The 19,815-nt window shown below is 41.9% G+C and overlaps 1 protein-coding gene across 6 annotated transcripts in view; it reads right to left on the bottom strand.

The window, feature by feature from the left end:
• Positions 1–19,815, bottom strand: part of GRIK1 (glutamate ionotropic receptor kainate type subunit 1) — a 479,351-nt gene that overhangs the window by 74,621 nt on the left and 384,915 nt on the right. For 5 of the 6 annotated variants that reach the window (XM_063448077.1, XM_063448103.1, XM_063448095.1 and 2 more), the window contains one exon: positions 3,187–3,300. In XM_063448077.1, the coding sequence (XP_063304147.1) occupies positions 3,187–3,300 (114 nt within the window). Of the gene's footprint in view, positions 1–1,022; positions 1,187–3,186; positions 3,301–19,815 lie in introns of those variants that run through there. The other variant, XM_063448121.1, reaches the window with a different exon arrangement.

The following is a 19,815-nucleotide window of genomic DNA, read 5'->3' as shown; positions in this document are numbered from 1 at the left end:
ATTAATGATTGTGTTACAAGGCTAATGATTGATGCGTGTTGTGTGGCAAACCCTTCATAAGTCTCCCTTTATCAGGTTTAACATCACCTTCCTTTATCTCATTAACCTGGTGGTTTAATGACAGGACTTTAAAAATATAACAACACTATACATTTCTGGCAATTCTAATGCTACTAAAGCAAAGCTTTGGAAAATTTAACGAGCCATCAAAGCTGTGCTAGAGTCCAATTTCCCCAATGACAGCCTACTACTGTATTTAGAGGTTTATGCTTATGGTCTACTAATCAACTTTTTCATTTTAATTTTACATTTCTTCCCATAAACTTTCAATATTTCAGATCTCATTATTGTTATTATCATTGAGTTTTAGCTTTTGAGAACAACAATATCATTTAAAACTGTGTAATTTGGGCACCAATTAAACAGTAAAATATGTTCTGATTAAATCTGAGTTGTAATAACGGAAGTACCCTACTTGTGATATGACATGACAGTCTAGTCTGTGGAACATTTTTAGCCAAAGTGTTTAATCATATAACCATTAAAAATGACAAGACAAGATAATGAGACTGTTCATATAAAAGGGAGAATGGGAGAATTTATGGGCAAATAGACTAAAGAAAAACACTCAAACCAATGTAGGTTATGAATGTATTAGAAGCCATAAAAAAATTTAGGTGATAATCACAGTTGATAAAAAACGAATCATGTTCTCTAAAGTGGAAGAGAGTTTGGGAAAATGCTTGGTGGAAAAATTCAAGATTTTCTGGAGGACGGAGAGGGCCTGTTGGGGGAATAGGTTTGATATAGAAAAGAGGAATTAGTGAAAGATACAAGAACACATGTCTACAAAATAAACCAAAAAGAAAAGGAGAGGGGGCAATGGCAAGAAATCCATATTTGCCACAGTCATAAAATGGAAAAAAACAAAACAAAAGTTAAAACAAAGACAAAATGAGAGTGCTAAGAGTGCTAAGTTGATTAAAGCGGTGCAAAACTAATCTGAGGACTCTACCTTTTCAAAGAAAAGATTCACTCTGTGATGGCTTTAGGGTTCAGGATTTGCAGGTGGGTCTAGATATCTTGATGAGATGGTTGCTTTTCAAAGTAAAGAGATGCTTGATGAAGACGTAAGGGTTTAAGGTTTGCGGGAGGATGCAGATGCATTGGTGACATGAGATGGTTGCTGATGAAAGAGTAGAAAGAACATTAACACAATAAAGGTGTCTTCTTGAGACTATCACGTCTATCCACAGAGGTCCAACTTGGAAGTTATAAAAATTGAGATGTGAAAGTGAAGCTGAAGGACATTTTCTAAAATGACCAAGCAAGTTAGCTATCCACAAAGTATCAGCTTAGATCCAACTTTAGAAACCAAGCCATTATAACTTGATTTGAAGAATCACACAATAAATCAGCCATTTGATGATTGGCTGGGCTGGGTTCTAAGTCATTGGACAAGGCTTGACAACCAATCAGTATCAAAATAACTTTAAATGTGAACTGAGTGGGTTTCAGCAGACAAAAAAACAACATTTTTCCCCCCAGTAAATTTATGGATAGCAAGAATTAATGAGTATGAGCAAAAACCCATTTAGATACAATCTCATCTGAATTTTTTTTAAAGCTGACTTTTATTTAAATATGAGATAACGAGTTTGACCCTAGGGGATAGACCCCTTAAATATACATAGATAATTTCCTCTGAGCATAAAATAATGACATTGATATCAGAAAAAAATGGTATTCCTTAAATGTCATATGACCTCCAATGATATGGATTGCTTTCTTTATTTCCGTTTATATTTATATTGATAATGATATAATAAATGACTTTTGTTATTTAATTTGTATTGGTTACTTTTAGAATTATTATAGACTTCCTATGCTACAGAAGATACTGTGTGATTTCTTCTTTGTCATTTCCATGCAATTTGTTCATTTAAGCTGTAAAAAAGGATTTCAGGATAAGTAAGGGAAGATCCAAGTTTTTGTTGATCAGACTTACAGATGTACTATCTGTGAACTATGAAAATAATGCTTTTCATGTAAGACAAAACAAGCTACTAACACACTCACCAAATAATATGAATATTGTTTTTAACAAGCAATCTAAAGAAGACAGAGCAGGATTAGCACATGTAGGAAATTGTATAATGTGAGTGTGGGTGTAAACAGGATCAACTTTTTGCTAACTATATAGGGATAAATTGCAAACAGATTCTATGCGAATTAACAGCACAAAATACTATTTTAATCAGACTAAACATTTTTTTTATTTTCACTCTTAGTTTGGGACCTTTTTGGACAGGCGTCACTCGAGTCCTCAGAATTATCCAGAACATTTTCCAGATACGTACAATATCACTATATAGGTAAGCATGGATACAGCTTGAATGTGTCTGACCAACAAAGGTTGCACTAATTTTTCTACCATTCATTCACGAATATTTCATAGTATCTGAATAGCTAGACCTGATTCAGTTAATCATAGCTGTGTGCAGTACTTCTCATTAGGTTATGCTTCCTGGAAATATATATTTTATTTATTTTTGAACACACTCAGTTAAGAGGGACATGAATTCTTGTTCAACGAACGAACATCGAACTGCATTTAACTTTTTCTAACATACCTTTTAACAATTACAAAATTAAAATGTGAGGTAAAAATGTAAAGAACAAAGAACGAGGTGTATGATGTATTCATTATCTCTTCTCCAAAATATAAAGAGATAATTCAAATTGTAACAAAGTTCAGGTAGGAATCTAAATGAGGGACAGGGAGGAAGATGTGGTCCTTTTGGATTGGGCAAACTTGTCAAACCAAGTTTAGACAACTATTAAAGGAATGCTCTAACCTTAGAGTGTTTCCCAGCTTATTTATATTTTATATGCATCCATTTTAAGCCTTAGGCTACTGCAATTGCCAATTGGCATCTTCTCACATAGATGCATTAGCACAATGCACAATGTGGAGTGCTTGGTGTCTCCAAGTAGAGCGTGATGATTCTGAACATCGGTCCCACAAAGATAGTGGTGATCTGTAGTGATTATGTAGTGTCCCTTTAAATTATATTTACTTGCTACAAAAAAATGATACATGTTTTCAATAGACTTCAATAAAACATTCCCGATATCAGGTAGGGGCATTGGGTGAATGTTAATGTGATGCCAATCCTTACTTACCAGTATCGTAGTGACAATTAGAGTACGGTTAGCCAGAGAGTCCGTTATATTAGCAGATTTGTCTTTAGAATTGTCTGTCATATTAAGACCTAAATTGGAATTCCAGAGGCCAACCTAAAATGGTAAAAGCACATGTATTAGTGTTATTTCTCCATTTGTACATCCAGAATGTATCACGTTGTACAGATGGCAAGAACGTCTAGAATTAAAAATATTAGTGATTTAAAAATGATGTAGAACTGCTAATAATTCACCTGATCTAGAACTAAATCCTATGTAATAACAATGGGAAATAAAAAATGTATATTAATCAATTATGACAATTAGTGAGTATTGCTCATAGACCTCTACCTCAAGGTATGTACCATGCTTTCACATTTGGCTTAAACTTATTCATTGGGTCAGAATGCATTCTGACTTTTTAAAAACATAATACTATTTACAATAACCGAATAGTTACACAGCTAATTACTAATCAAGAATAAAAAAAAGACTTGAGTTCATCAAGTTAAACCTTTTAAAAAAATCATTCTATCCTGTTGTTCCAAAAGAAGCCCCCCCCAAAAAAATATTTGCCAAAATATGCCACAAAAAGGGAAAATAATAAGTCTTGACTCCATAATGACAGTCAGATTTCTCCTTGTATAAACATTTTAATTATAGCATTGAAAATTGTTTGAAAAAAAAGAAAAATCATAAAAAAATAATCCTTTTTTAAAAATACAGATTTGATAAAACAACCTGTTCTTACTGTAAAAAAAACCCTTCATTGGTTGTAAGCACAATGTCTTTCTTCCAGTAAATATTTATATAGTGCTATCATATTACCTCTGAAAAGCCCTTTTTCTATAGAAAACAAAATACAGTTTTTCTACCCTTTCTTCATAACTAATGTTTTTTTCATTCCCCTGATTAATTTTGCACTCACCTCTGCATTTTTGCATGTTTGAAATGTTCCCGCCTCTTATTAAGCAGGAAAAAAAAATATGTATGCAAAAGCTATATGTGTTAAGGTTGGAAGAAACTTTAAAGAAACACACTCCAGCGTAATAGTTTTCAATAAATACCTTTATTTATAATGCTGGAGTGTTTTGAACACCCTTTAGATGTAGGTCCCCATTCCTTGGTAAAAATAAGTTTTTAATCTGCGGTGGAGGTCTGTTGCCCAATTTGAGTCTTAGCCAGCACATATCACATTCCACTCAATTTTTTAATTCAACATTAAATGTGTTATACCAATACTGCTGTACTACAATAGCCTAATAATACTGAAATAATATAATTGTGCTGGGAGGAAGCCTACAAACCTCTTACACTAGTGGATTGGGGATAATGTCTACTGACCACTAACAGATTAGCTGCACACTTGTAAAGCCAGAAATATATGTTGTATAAATATTTTTTATATCAACCACACCTTGCAGGTAAAAATATGACTCAGCCTGATCATACATACCTTTTTGCTGTGATTGTCTTAGCAGGAGATAAATACAGTGCTTACAATGTGTATTGAACTGTGATGTGCTTTGCAATGCCTGATACATACCCATGAAAAACTCATAGCGGTTCAATCCTGCTTTGCTTTTGAAATATTTTTAAATGGTGCATGCACCTTACTCATTGAAACAAAGAAGCTATGTTTTATATAATGTGTCTGGCCATTAATTTTCTTGCAGTTTGATTAGGTTTAATATGCTTGGACATGTATCTGTTTTTTTCCTATAGAACGTATGGAAATTTAGCGTTTGTTAACTTATTTTTCTCCAGGCCAGATTTTGGTATTACGTTATGACATAAAACAGTAGCAACCACGTTGGAAATCCAAACAATAATGGGAGCTTAAAGGGTAACTTCAAACACCACAAGCAATTCAGTGATTTCAATCGGTCATTGTGCTTGGAGTCTGTACTTGCAGCCTTTCACTATGGCTCTCAGCCAATAATTGAGTGCCACGGTTGGCTGCAGAGGAGATCCGGTGCCGGCGGTGGCCAAGGTAAGGGCCAAGCTATTTTAAATGCGTATTTTAGTGAATAGAAGCAAGCTGGTGAAAAGTAGGGAAACTTGTGGAAATAAGCACTAAAACATAACAAATAATGGACAAATCAATAAAAATACATAAATCATCGTCTATCGAAAAATTAATTATTTCCATGTGCTGTTTTAATCGACTTCTGTTTTATATTCTGAAAAAATATACCTCTATGAATGATGTACTGTATGAATGTACACAACGTTTTGAGTAGTAGAAGATAAAATATTGACCAATATATATTTCGCTTTTATTAACATAGACTACGAAGAAAACAATGGCTCCCATGTCTCTTTTTTTTCTCCGTAATTTTCCAAAATATCAGTAAAGATTGGGGGGAGTAATTGGGCAAAAAAAAATCCATTCTGTTCAGTTCTGCTAGATCATAACATAAGCATATTAAGTGCTCTAAGTACCTACCTTAAATACTGTGTGAATCCAAGTCAATCTCATGTACAAACATTTTATGGCTCGTGGCAACAGGTTATTAGAATATGAAGTCGATTTTGCAAAAAATAAATTACACATTTTTCTAAAGATTCATATTTTAAATATATGCCTTGTACAACAATGTAGGCAACATAGGAATGTTATGCTATTATTTTTGCATAGGTTCTTTGCATTAAATGGGCTACAAACTCATACAGACCTTATTAAGAACTTTAGTATATAATTATACTGATCAATACAGATCAGTTCTTCTCTTTATGTTTCTATATGAGATATAGACTTAGTATGACACACATCATGCGAAGTAAGAGTCTTGAAAGAATTTTACCAGATTCTTTGTTAAGAAGAACAGAGCAAGATGTCCTAACAGGCCCTCACTCTAATAATGTGAAACTTATAGATAACTTTGGATGTATTTTATGTTGTAGGTGCAGCAGCGGAGAGTGGAATTTAAATTGGGGGGGAATATGGTTAAATTGATATCTGTAAATATGCAGGGTCTTAACTCACCTATTAAGAGATCAATGGTGTTAAGCTGGAGATTGATAGATAAACGTCAATGGAATCCAACTGGATTTCCTTTGGTATTCCATTCCTCAAGAACAGATAATAAAAATAAACGTGGAGTAGCCATCTTATTCTCTAACACTCTCCAAGTAGACTCTATATCAATTTTTAGATAAAGAAGGACCTTAAATGATATTAGTTTCTAAAATAAATAACATCAAGTATACCTTGGTGAATTTATATCTCCCGAACGTAGCCCCTATAACTCTACTAAAGTAAATCCTAGAAAAAGTAGATGAAGTTAGGGAGAGTATTACATTGTTTCCCTTTTAAATTCTGAATTATTCTCATATTTCAGAATTAAAAACTTTGTAGCTCTTTACAAGACAGAAAACCCTCTAGACTATATATCGAAGATATTCAGGATGTGAAATGGGGATATCATTAATAGACCCTTGTCAAGATCTATGGAATTTATATCTTATTTATCTACATTGGATATCTCGGTAATAACTAGACGGGAAAAATTATTTTTTATAAATGTATAAATAGATTTATAATAGATATCTATTTATAAATAGATACAATGGAATCGGCAAAAGGCTTCTATTAAGTCACAAAGAATATTCACTGTTTAAATTATGTACAGATTCATGTCAAGGTTATTTATAAATGGTACTATACACCAGAGAAGCTTCATAAAATATCTGCTACAAACTCAAATATTTGTTGGAGACGTTACCAAGTTCTGGGAACATATATCCACATATGGTGGAACTGCCCCAAAAATACTCAGAGTATTGAATACATTGTTTGATTGCCTGTCACAAATAGGAATTCCTGACATTACTAGATCACCCACAGCAACACTTCTCCATTTAGAATAGCCAAATCTAACTAAAGTAGATCAATTTTTTGTAGTCCATTGTTTTGTATCAGTAAAAATCATGATCACACATAGTTGGAGACAATCAGAAACTCCTATCTGGAGTGAGGTCAAAAAACAAATAAACCTACACAATTAGTAATGGAACAAGGTCTTGTAGTCAATGGAGTATATTCGAAGCTTGGGCTTGTCACCAGTGGGGTACCTCAGGGATCTGTACTAGGACCCATTCTCTTTAATATTTTTATTAGTAATATTGCAGAAGGTCTTCATGGTAAGGTATGTCTTTTTGCTGATGATACTAAGATATGTAACAGCAGGGATATGTAACAGGGATGTTCCAGGAGGGATAAGCCAAATTGCAAATGATTTAGGTAAACTAAAAACATAGTCGGAGTTGTGGCAACTGACATTTAATGTGGAGTAGTGCAAGATAATGCATCTTGGACGTAAAAACCCAAGGGCAGAGTACAGAATATTTGATAGACTCCTAACCTCAACATCTGAGGAAAGGGATTTAGGGGTGATTATTTCTGATGACTTAAAGGTAGGCAGACAATGTAATAGAGCAGCAGGAAATGCTAGCAGAATGCTTGGTTGTATAGGGAGAGGTATTAGCAGTAGAAAGAGGGAAGTGCTCATGCCATTGTACAGAACACTGGTGAGACCTCACTTGGAGTACTGTACACAGTACTGGAGACCATATCTTCAGAAGGATATTGATACCTTAGAGAGAGTTCAAAGAAGGGCTACTAAACTGGTTCATGGATTGCAGGATAAAACTTACCAGGAAAGGTTAAAGGATCTTAACATGTATAGCTTGGTGGAAAGACGAGACAGGGGGGATATGATAGAAACATTTAAATACATAAAGGGAATCAACACAGTAAAAGAGGAGACTATATTTAAAAGAAGAAAAACTACCACAACCAGAGGACATAGTCTAAAATTAGAAGGACAACGGTTTAAAAATAATATCAGGAAGTATTACTTTACTGAGAGGGTAGTGGATGCATGGAATAGCCTTCCAGCTGAAGTGGTAGAGGTTAACACAGTAAAGGAGTTTAAGCATGCGTGGGATAGGCATAAGGCTATCCTAACTATAAGATAATGCCAGGGACTAATGAAAGTATTTAGAAAACTGGGCAGACTAGATGGGCCGAATGGTTCTTATCTGCCGTCACATTCTATGTTTCTGTGTCTTACCCATCTAAACAGTTTCATTATAAAAAAAAAAAAAAATGCAGTTATTAAAAAGAGGACAGAAGCTTTAAAAATGTGGTAGGATTGACCATGCACGTAGATCATGATGTTTTTTCTTTTTTCCCTCCCCTTTACTTGTACAATCTTGAGGTGTATATCATTCTCCACTCTCCGCTGCTACCTTTTAATGTAATAGGATATATTAAGGTTATTCTTTATATACCCTATCTCCCCCTCCATGAATAAGTATTGAAAATATGGTTATTTTAAAGAATAATGTTATTCGAAGTCTATAATACCCATGTACGTATTACAGTGTATGTGTGTATGTTATAAAATAAGAAAAAAAAAACTTTCTATAAAGATTTAATAATAAAAAAAATTAACTTTAGGTCGTGATTTCATTACTTAAAGCAGCACTGTCATGCAGAATCCCGTTTTTTTTTAAACCACTCCCGCCACCACTACATCCAATTGACCCCCTAGTCACCCCCAAATGCCCCTAAGCCCCCCCAGATTACCTATTTATTAATCTGTATTTTCTGCCCCGATCTTTATTCAGGGCGCCGCCATCTTTGTGTGGGTAGGTGAAGTCCCTGTGGGACACGTCATCTACCCACACTAGACAGACTGTGTGATTCCCGCACATGCCCAGTGAAACACCTGGACATGCGAACGGGAAGTTCATCTATTCATTCATTCATCAGACAGACGAATGAATAGAAAAATCAGACGATACTCAGTGTTAGTTTGTTCGTTCAGTTTATTACAAGGAGGGAGCTACCGGCGCGCAGCTCCCTCCTTGTAATATGTTAAGATAGAAGCGGCAGGGAGCAGTGCTCCCCACCACTTCATATGCCCCCCCAGGTCCACCCTCACACTATGGGAGTCAATATGACCCCCATAATAGTATAAAGGAGAATAAAATCTCCCCAATGCCCCTACTCGCTATACCGCGAGTAGGGGCATGTCCACTAAACAGTGAGCAGCCAGTGGCTGCTCACTGTAAAATAAAATCCCTACTATCCGGCCCCCACCCCTGCACGGCGGGTGGGGGCCATAAATTACAATGGGGGGGAACCTACTGTCCTCCCCCCCAACCCTCAGCCTTGAGCGGAGGGTGGAGGCCATAATGATAATGAGGGGGGGTTCTACTGTCCTCCCCCCAGGCCCCCACCCCTGTGCGGCGGGTGGGGGCCATAATGATAATGAGGGGGGGGACCTACTGTCCTCCCCCGGCCCCTACCCCTGGGCGGCAGGTGGGGGCCATAATGATAATGAAGGGGGGGACCTACTGTCCTCCCTCCCTCCGGCCCCCACCCCTGGGCGGCGGGTGGGGGCCATAAAGATAACGAGGGGTTGGACCTACTGTCCTCCTCCCCCCCAGCCCCCACCCCTGGGCGTCGGGTGGGGGCCATAATTCTTTGGAATTTCTTTGGAATTTCCCCACGCTGTGTAAAATGACACAGAGCACTGTGATTGGATGGATTTCAAGCCATCCAATCACAGTGCTCTGTGTCATTTTACACAGCGTGGGAAAGTTCTTTGGAATTTTCCCACGCTGTGTAAAATGACAAAGAGCACTCTGATTGGCTTAAACCCACCAATCAGAGTGTTCTTAGCCTAATTGCAGGGCGGGGCAAGGCTTTATAAGCCTTCTCCCGCCCTGCGGAGCTCAGTCTGCGCTCGGGTTTTTTCCTTTTCGTCAGTTTTTTTGGGGGGCTCGGGTTTTTTATTTTATTTTAAGTTCGACGGGTATAATTAATTTTTATTTGGCCTTTTTGGGGGCTGAAAAATTAAGATTTCAGAAAAAAGAAGACGTCGAATGGTAAGTTTAATTTTACTTTACAGGGTAGTAGTTTTATTCCCCCCTCACTATTTTTTAGGGTGAGGGGGTAGGTAGGGGCTTTTTTATTTGGGTAGGGGATGGGTGACTAGGGGCTTGGGGACCCCTAGTCACCTTTGATGGAGGGGAGGGGGTTATTTGATTTAGGGGGGGAGGACAGTAGGTCCCCCCCCTTCATTATGAGTATGGCGCCCACCCGCCGCCCAGGGGTGGGGGCCAGGAGGAGGACAGTAGGTCCCCCCCATGATTATCATTATGGCCCCCACTCACCTCTCAGGGGTGGGGGCTGGAGGGGGAGGACAGTAGGTCCCCCCCCTCATTATCATTATGGCCCCCACCCGCCGCCCAGGGGTGGGGGCCAGGGGGGAGGACAGTAGGCCCCCCCTCATTATCATTATGGCCCCCACCCGCCACCCAGGGGTGGGGGCCTGGGGGGGAGGACAGTAGGTCCCCCCCCCTCATTATCATTATGGCCCCCACCCGCCGTCCAGGGTGGGGGCAGGGGGAGAAGAGTAGCTCTCCCCCCTTATTTTACTTTAGGGCTCCCACCCGTCGTTTAGGGGTGGGGGCCAATAGGTTTTTTTGGTTTTTTTTACAGTTTTTTTTTTTACAGTGAGCAGCCATAAGCTGCTCACTGTTTACTAGACATGCCCCTACTCACGAGTAGGGGCATAATTTACTAATACTAAGTAATCTTTACTCAGTATTAGTAAATGTGGCTGAAAGACCAATTTAGGTCTTTCAGCCTTTTAGTAGATAGCTCCCTGATACCGTGGGAATTAGGGAGTTATCTACTAAGCGGCTGCAAGATGCAGCCGCGGCAATGAATAGGATCGGATTTTCATTCATTCAAATGAAATTGCGATCCGAACAAAGTGCAAAATTGCGTTCTAAAACAAACGAACATACTGTTCTCATTCAGTTAGAATGCAATTCGGCAGTTTCGTCTAAAATGACAGGAAGCATCGTGGGAACACAGAGGAATGGTAAGAATTATGGGAAAATTGCTCTGACCAGCGGAAATGAAGCACACTTTGCTCCTCCACTGGTCAGAGCTGGTCAAGCGGAGGAATCCTCCATAAGGCAAAGAGTCCCTACTTTGTCTTATGATTTTAAAGAAAACTATAGCAGACAGAAAGAAAAGAAGAACAGATCCTGAGAGAGGGAGAGAAGAGGAAGAGATTGAGGAAAGGTAAGTTCGGCATGACAGTGCCGCTTTAAGGTATACATGTTGTGCTCACATTAAATTAAAAAAAATATATATATATATATATATATATTATGTTACTGTTGAGCTTCTAGCTAGAAAACCGAACACATAATTCAGTACCTTTTTCATTTTACACTCTATACACCCACACATGTATGCTACACAGTGCTGATTAGTTTATTTGTATTAATTAATTAATCTTTTTTTTTTATAGATATAATTAAGGTTTTTGTTCCATATGCCCAACTGCTTTGTCCCAAGTTCTGAACTTGCAGTATTCCCCCAAATTATTCAAATAATAAAAGTTGCCCGTTGAAAATAACATTTTAAGCACCAAAACAACTTTAGATTTAATGCTGTTGTTTTGCTGCATAGATCATGCCACTGCAGTGTCACTGCTCATTTTTTACTGAAGTGGCTTGGACTTTTGTAAAGTCGTTTTGGTGCTTAAAGTATCCCTTTAAGGGAGAAACATGATGTGTTGAGTCTGGGGAAAGCTCACTGGGGAAGATTATTTACGGCAATTGTAGGAGTTATTTTTGTGTTTAGTTTATTCTTTTCTTGCATGTATTTTTAATGCATTATCAATACAACACATTTAAATAAATGAATGGATCTCCTCCGCCCTGGAGTGTGCCTTTAATAATAACACCTGGTGTGTATATTAAGGGAGTGCGCCTTTCAAACTAGATTTCTTTCATGTAAAAATAGCATGTTGCTTTTGAGGTTTGCTCTCCTAATTTTGCAGTCTGCTAAATAAATTACCTGCTGCTAAAGTTGTCAGCAATAAAAAGGAAAGGCAACGGGATAAATTATTCTTCTAAAAATTGACTGTGAAGAATTAATAATACCTATGAAAAGCACAGCGTCCCGCAGATCCTTTATAAACATATCCATCTAGTGCCAAACATTTACTTTTATTTAGTCTGAACCTGCAAAATAAAATATGACCCTGTAATATTACTATGAACAAAGCATTGGTTTTAAGTCATAAGTGGTATTTCTCAAAATGCTAAATACAATATGATAAGTTAAGCGCTCAGAGTATACTAATGTGATTCCAAAGGCAGCACAGGAACCCACAGGAAAGGCAGCACAGGAACCCAATCCAGGGACTCTTCTCCAGTTGATAGAGCTAAACCTATATCTACAAGCATGAGATTGTACCACTAAAGAGCATAAAAAGGAGCTACATTATAGCTCCACAGAGTGTGAGTGCACCCCTTACTCCTTATTCTCCCAGTGACCATAACCTACTACACTATCAGATTTCTTTCCTTTACCGTTTCATATACTACAACTAAGGATATTTAAGGTGCTACAGATATCTCCACCTCAACTCTATTTCGGAAAATGCTGTTTCTAACCATGGATATCCAGTTCAGACACAAATAATCAGCCAGCAAGTTTAACACTAGAGGGAGGACAATACTTGAATTGCACTAGAACATTTTGCAAAAATGGAACACAGACATGCTTGGGGGGATGTTTAATCATTAAACAGTATTGTGAGAATTTCTGGTGAATTGAAACTGGAGTTGGAGCAGGTATAACCCTTTTTTTTTTTAATCAACAAACGACATCACCAATCAAGAGCCTCTCATTTTGGTGTAAGGGTTTGTCTCTTATCCCATAAACTACTACCAAGTGAGGATTCATGGGATACGTAGTTTATATCCATGACCATTTCCACTTGTCACACAGGATGATAGGAACTACTCTGGAGACCGCCATAGTGCTGTTTTTAAAAGCTTCTTTCAGAACTGAGAGTAGGTACAGGCTGGGTACTCTCTGCAATAATCCCTTTACAATAATGCAAAGTTCTTATGGTATTATCTGTCTGCTCATGCCAGCTGACCATAATATTCCCTAAGGATGTTATTCATTAAACTTTGAGGCATGGAGAATTAGCAACCATCTTGAAATAGTAAAGTGGTACATAGACTTTGTTTTCTAGGTAGGATGCCAGTTTAACACACTGTCCAATCTATAGAAGGAAAGATAAAAATGTGTTTATCTGCAAATTATCACATGGAAAATTAAAACTTAAGTTTTATTAATCTAATATTAAATATTCTAAATAAACAGAACAGTGCACTAACGATTCAAGTACTATTTACAGGTTCAACACAGCACAGAGATGGTTTGTTACAGCTACTGTAAATAAGGGTCTAATTCTTAGTAGAATGTAACAACTGCCTAGGATATACTTGCCATAGAAACGTAACACTTAAGAATAACTTTTAAAACAACATCGTAAGAACTTATAAGAAAGCCATATTAGTTTAAAAAGTCAAAAAGGTGAGGGCTAAAGACAAAGTAAAAGTAAGGATAGAACACAGAAATAAATAAGAATAGCATTCCCCTATCAAGATTAATTGTGGATATCACTAGGACACACAAGAGTACACACTAATGTGCTTTTGAAAGCACTAAAATATTGCACTAATAGATGAACTATCAATCACTAAATATCCCTAATCTCAACCTGAGAGGAACGTTTGCTGTGGAAAATAATAGCACATACTGAAAGTGTGTCAATACTAAGGAGAACAACAAATAACAATAATAATAAGTAACAATGAAAAAATAACAAGTTTCTAAATATCTTGTTGGTCGTGGGCCAGTACAAACCATTTTCTGTAAATCTATTCATAAACAGGGCTATACATAGGACACAGGGTCATGAATTTAGGCTGGAAGAAAGGAGATTTCATCTGTTACGGTACCACCTTCCGAGCTCCAGACACAGTCGTTAGTCACTTGTATTCCCGGTTCCCCCAATAACGAGACCAAGCTCCATTATGAGGGTAAAACATGAACTGAGGACTGGATCAGCCAGCCTGCCTTTTATTTGCATTTCACACACACAGGCCACACCCAAGGGGAGGCATAAAATAACCACTGGCATCGATGTTACATCCCACACATTCCCTCCCCTTGGTGTGACACATAATCCTATTATACATACAGTTTGAAATATACTTTTATATAACTTTCATAACTTCAAATCCATCCATCAGGTTCACATAAGAGACACATATTCAGATTCAGCATACTGAAAACATAACCATTCTCAAAAATCACATCAATCCCTTCAGTGAATAAAAAGTTACGCGAATGTTCGTTTATGACCGACCGCAGGTATCTTTTCTTGCCCAAAATAGTTCCCTGGATTCGGGCTGTGCGGTCGGTCACTTGCTGGCCTAAAAATGGCTAAGTCCCGTTCGAGGTGGGTCGGTACTTCGACTTTCGTTGAACTGTCGAAGTATCGTCGATAATACGGGTCGGCGGGTTCGAAGTTAAAATGGCCGCCGCCACGTGGTCCTTTGTCCGATGTCGGCCACCTCGAGGACTTTGGTAGCTTGGGCGTTTCATTAGTTTCCGCCGTACTTGAAATGTCTTTTATACAAAGTCACAACCCTTCGCATAATCTCTCAGGGACCATAAGTACTGGGCAAATCAGACGAACCCAAATAGTTTTAGTCCCGACGGATGGGTCTGTCACATGGCTCCCTCCTTGTGGAACACTCCGGCAGACCCGGCTTGACCCTGTGGCGGGTCAACTTGGGGATGACCGGACTTAGGGAGGATAGGGACGTCTGTTTGCCGGGATAACCCATCCGCATTCCCATTCTGCTTACCGGGCCGGTAACTGATAGTGAAATTGTAAGGCTGCAATGCCAAACTCCACCTCAGCAGTCTGCCATTGTCCCCAGAGACCCGGTTAAGCCAGACAAGGGGGTTGTGGTCTGTTACGAGAGAAAATTCTTGTCCGTATAGGTAAGGGCTCAGTTTCTTCAGTGCCCAGACCAGGGCTAAACACTCTTTCTCTACTGCCGCATAACTCACTTCTCGAGGTAGTAACTTTCTGCTGAGATATGCGACAGGGTGCTCTCCTCCATCCTCCCCGACCTGGCTCAGCACAGCCCCCAGTCCATACATGGAAGCGTCTGTGTGGACAAGAAAACGTTTGTTAGGGACTGGGGCAGCCAGGACAGGGGCATTCACAAGAGCCTGCTTCAGGGCCCGAAACGCGGCTTCACAAGCTGGAGACCACAGGACCTGCCTAGGTAAGTTCTTTTTAGTCAGGTCAGTCAGGGGCTTGGCAATCGTGCTATAGTCGGGGACAAAACGTCGATAATACCCTGCTGTCCCTAGGAAAGCAAGCACTTGGGTCTTGGTGATAGGTGTGGGCCAGTTAGCTACCGCTTCCACCTTAGCAGGTTCGGGCCTCTGGCTCCCACAACCCACCCGGTGACCCAAGTACTGTACTTCTGCCATGCCTAAATGGCACTTGTCTGGTTTCAGAGTCAGGCCGGCGGCCCGAATCTTGTCCAGCACTACCCCTACGTGTACCAGGTGGTCTTCCCAAGACTCACTGTAGACCGCGATGTCGTCCAGGTAGGCACATGCAAATCCCTGGAAGCCATCGAGGAGCCTATCCACCATACGCTGGAAGGTAGCCGGAGCATTCTTCATCCCGAATGGCATAACCTTAAACTGGTATAGGCCAAACGGGGTGACGAAGGCCGACTTGGGGATAGCATCCTCGGCCAGGGGGATCTGCCAGTACCCTTTACATAGGTCAATGGTGGTCAGATAGCGCCCCCTGGCAATGCGGTCTAGTAACTCGTCTATCCGGGGCATCGGGTAGGCGTCAGTGGTAGTCCGCTCGTTGAGCCGCCTGTAATCCACACAGAACCGGGTGGTCCCATCCTTCTTGGGTACTAGGACTACGGGCGACGCCCACGGACTATCTGAGTGCTCAATAACCCCCAGCCGGGTCATCTCCTGTATCTCCTTCCGCATTCCTTCTCGGACTGCTTCCGGGATACGGTATGGGGGTTGTCGTAGGGGGTTCTGTCCGGGTGTCTCGACTTTGTGTATAGCTAGGTTGGTGTACCCGGGTTCTTGGGAGAACGTCGCCTGCTTCTCCCACAGAAGCTGTCTGGCCTGGGTTTTCTCGGCCGGGCTTAGTCGGTCACCTAACTGTACGAGGCTAGTAAGGTCGGTCTGGGGATCCCTTTCTAACAGGTCAGGTAAAGGTAAGTTCTCTGGGTCGTCAGTAGCTGGGGCACAAACCGCTGCAACATCCTCGGGTCGTTCCTGATATTCCTTGAGCATGTTCACATGAAAGGATCGTTGTACCCTTTCATCCGAACAGCTGGCTATAAGATAGGTAGTATCGCATACCTGAGCTAACACCTTGTACGGGCCCTGCCAAGATGCTTGCATCTTGTTTGCCTTCACAGGTTTGAGCACTAGGACCTTCTGCCCAACCTGGAAGACCCGCTGTCGGGCGCCCCGATCGTACCATCGCTTCTGCCTCCCCTGGGCCGCCCGGAGATTTTCCCTTACCATCAGGGATAGTTTCTCCATGCGGTCCCGGAGTTCCAGAACATATGGCACTATGGGGGTCCCTTCTTGCTCCGTCTCCCCCTCCCAGTGTCCTCTAATGAGATCTAGGGGTCCACGAACCCTTCTCCCATAGAGTAACTCAAAGGGGGAGAACCCAGTTGATTCCTGGGGCACCTCTCTGTATGCAAATAGCAGATGAGGCAGGAATCGCTCCCAGTCTCTGCAAGAGTCAGTAAAGGTCCTCAGCATCTGTTTGAGGGTACCATTAAATCGCTCGCAGAGACCGTTAGTCTGTGGATGATAGGGTGAACTAAGTAGCGGGTTGATGCCGCACACCTTCCACAGCTGCTGGGTGAGCACAGCGGTAAATTGGGTTCCCTGATCAGAGAGGATCTCCTGAGGGAACCCGACCCTAGTAAAGACTTTAACCAGGGCATCAGCAACCGTCTCTGCCTCTATATTAGACAGCGCTACTGCTTCTGGGTAACGAGTGGCGTAGTCTACCACAGTAAGAATATATTTCTTACCGGATGGACTAGCCCTGGCCAGTGGACCCACAATGTCAACGGCTATGCGGGAAAAGGGCTCTCCAATGATAGGCATCGGCTGTAGCCTAGCTTTTGGATGATCTCCCCGCTTACCTACCCGTTGACAAGTGTCGCACGTGCTACAATACATCCGCACATCTCGGTTAAAATTGGGCCAGAAAAAGTTTTGGGTGATTCTATGAGCTGTGCGGTGGGAACCTAGATGACCTGCTAACGGCACGTCATGCCCAATCCGCAGAATCTCCTGCCGATACTTTGCAGGTACTACTAGTTGTCGTTTCTGCGGAGGGGCATTCGGTTTCGGGGAAGGTTTCGGGATCCTGTACAGCCTATCCCCCACCCACTCGTAGTGTTCTCCACCTACTCCTTCTTCCCCAGCGTCGGCCCTGGCTCTGTACTTGGCTAACGTCGGGTCCTCCCTAGTTTCCTTCCCGTACATTTCTGGGGTATCCCAGCCGAACGGGGCCTGGTCTAAGGTACAAGTCGGGGTAGAGAGTCTTACCTGGGTCTCAACAGCAGGTGGGCCGGCCTCAGTGGCACGGGTCTGGGCACGGGTCGTAACAGCGTCCACTGCAGCGGGGCCCATGGGAGCAAAGGCCGAAACCAGGGGGGCCAAGTCGTTGCCAAGAAGAACATCAGCGGGTAAATCCTTAATGACCCCCACATTCACGTGTCTAGCGCCCACTCCCCAATCCAAATGTACCCGGGCCACGGGTAGACGAAATACTGCACCCCCGGCTACTCGTACTGCCACGGTATCCCCGGTATGTTGAGCTTCGGACACTAGGTGCTTTTGGAGCAAAGTCAGGGTTGCACCAGTGTCTCGTAGCCCACTGGCTTCCTTCCCGTTGACCTTTACACTCTGTCTGTGGTGTTGTCGATTGTCCTGGTGGGCAGCCTGAACAGGGTCCGCCTCATGTAATATGCCCCAGCATTCCTCTTCCTCTACACAGTGGACTGCTGGGAGAGGTGCTGGGGAAGGGGCCCCCGTGGGTTTCCTCCAGGACTGGTTCCTGTTGGCACGGTTCATCGGGCACTCCTGTCGCCGGTGCCCTAGCTGATTGCACAGGAAGCACCGAAGGGGTTCAGAGTATTCTCGGGCGTTAAACCGGGGTGGACGTTGGTATTGGGCAGCTGGAGGGGGTGCGGATGGTCTGTTTATGGGAGGCTGATACGTGGCAGCGGCTGGTTGGTATTCCGCTCGGGCTGTGGCCTTGGTGGTGGAATTGTCCAGTCTGCGAGCGTCAGTGTACTCATCGGCCAAGCGAGCTGCCTCGTGTAGAGTGGAAGGCTTACGGTCTCGTACCCACTCTCTGACCCCTGTCGGCAATTTGTCGAAACAATGTTCCAATAGAAACATCTGCAGCACCTCTTCTCCCGACACCGCCTGGCATCCTGCCATCCAGTGGGCGGCTGTGCGATGTACCTTGCAGGCCCATTCCACGTATGAGTCCCCAGAGGTCTTTGCAGTGTCCCGGAACCTCCTCCGGTATGCCTCGGGGGTGACGGCATACCGGGCAAGTAAAGCTTCCCTGACGGTAACATAATCCCCGATCTCCTCATCCGGAATAGCCCGAAAAGCGTCGTTGGCCCGGCCGGATAACTTGCCGGACAGTATAGCAACCCAGTCTGCCGGGGGTACCTTGTGCAGGGCACATTGCCGCTCAAAATCCGCAAGGTACCCGTCAATCTCTCCTTCGGTCTCACTGAAGGCTTTGAAGGCCGCAAATGGCACTTTCTGTTTGTCCCCCGGGTTTGCTGTGACTGGGGCCGCTGCAGTACCGTTTTGGCGTAGCAGGCTGGCCTCCACAGCGGCTTGAACCTGGGTGATGATCTCTACGGAGGGGTTGGGGCCATAATGGGCCAGCCGAATTCTTACCGCCCGGTCAAATCTTGCCTCCTCGGGGGTTCTGTCGTCGGGGCTGGGTCCATTGGCTCCCTCTGCCGCTGGTACTCCATCCATTTCCAGCAATAAAGCAATAATGTCCCTCTTCTTGAGGTTACTGGCCTGTCCGCCCCTTTGTTCCAATAAGTCTTTTAAGGTAGCTCTTCTCAGGTTTTGGTATTGTAGTTCCATTTTATTCTTGGTCGTAGCGGTTTCTTTGGGCGTTGAAGATCATCCCGTCGCTTGCCACCAGTTGTTACGGTACCACCTTCCGAGCTCCAGACACAGTCGTTAGTCACTTGTATTCCCGGTTCCCCCAATAACGAGACCAAGCTCCATTATGAGGGTAAAACATGAACTGAGGACTGGATCAGCCAGCCTGCCTTTTATTTGCATTTCACACACACAGGCCACACCCAAGGGGAGGCATAAAATAACCACTGGCATCGATGTTACATCCCACACATTCCCTCCCCTTGGTGTGACACATAATCCTATTATACATACAGTTTGAAATATACTTTTATATAACTTTCATAACTTCAAATCCATCCATCAGGTTCACATAAGAGACACATATTCAGATTCAGCATACTGAAAACATAACCATTCTCAAAAATCACATCAATCCCTTCAGTGAATAAAAAGTTACGCGAATGTTCGTTTATGACCGACCGCAGGTATCTTTTCTTGCCCAAAATAGT

This window comes from Pelobates fuscus, chromosome 1 (genome assembly GCF_036172605.1).
Source record: "Pelobates fuscus isolate aPelFus1 chromosome 1, aPelFus1.pri, whole genome shotgun sequence".
Taxonomy (NCBI): Eukaryota; Metazoa; Chordata; class Amphibia; order Anura; family Pelobatidae; genus Pelobates; species Pelobates fuscus.
The sequence above is the reverse complement of the archived record's forward strand: the minus strand, read 5'-3'. Positions and strand labels throughout refer to the sequence as shown.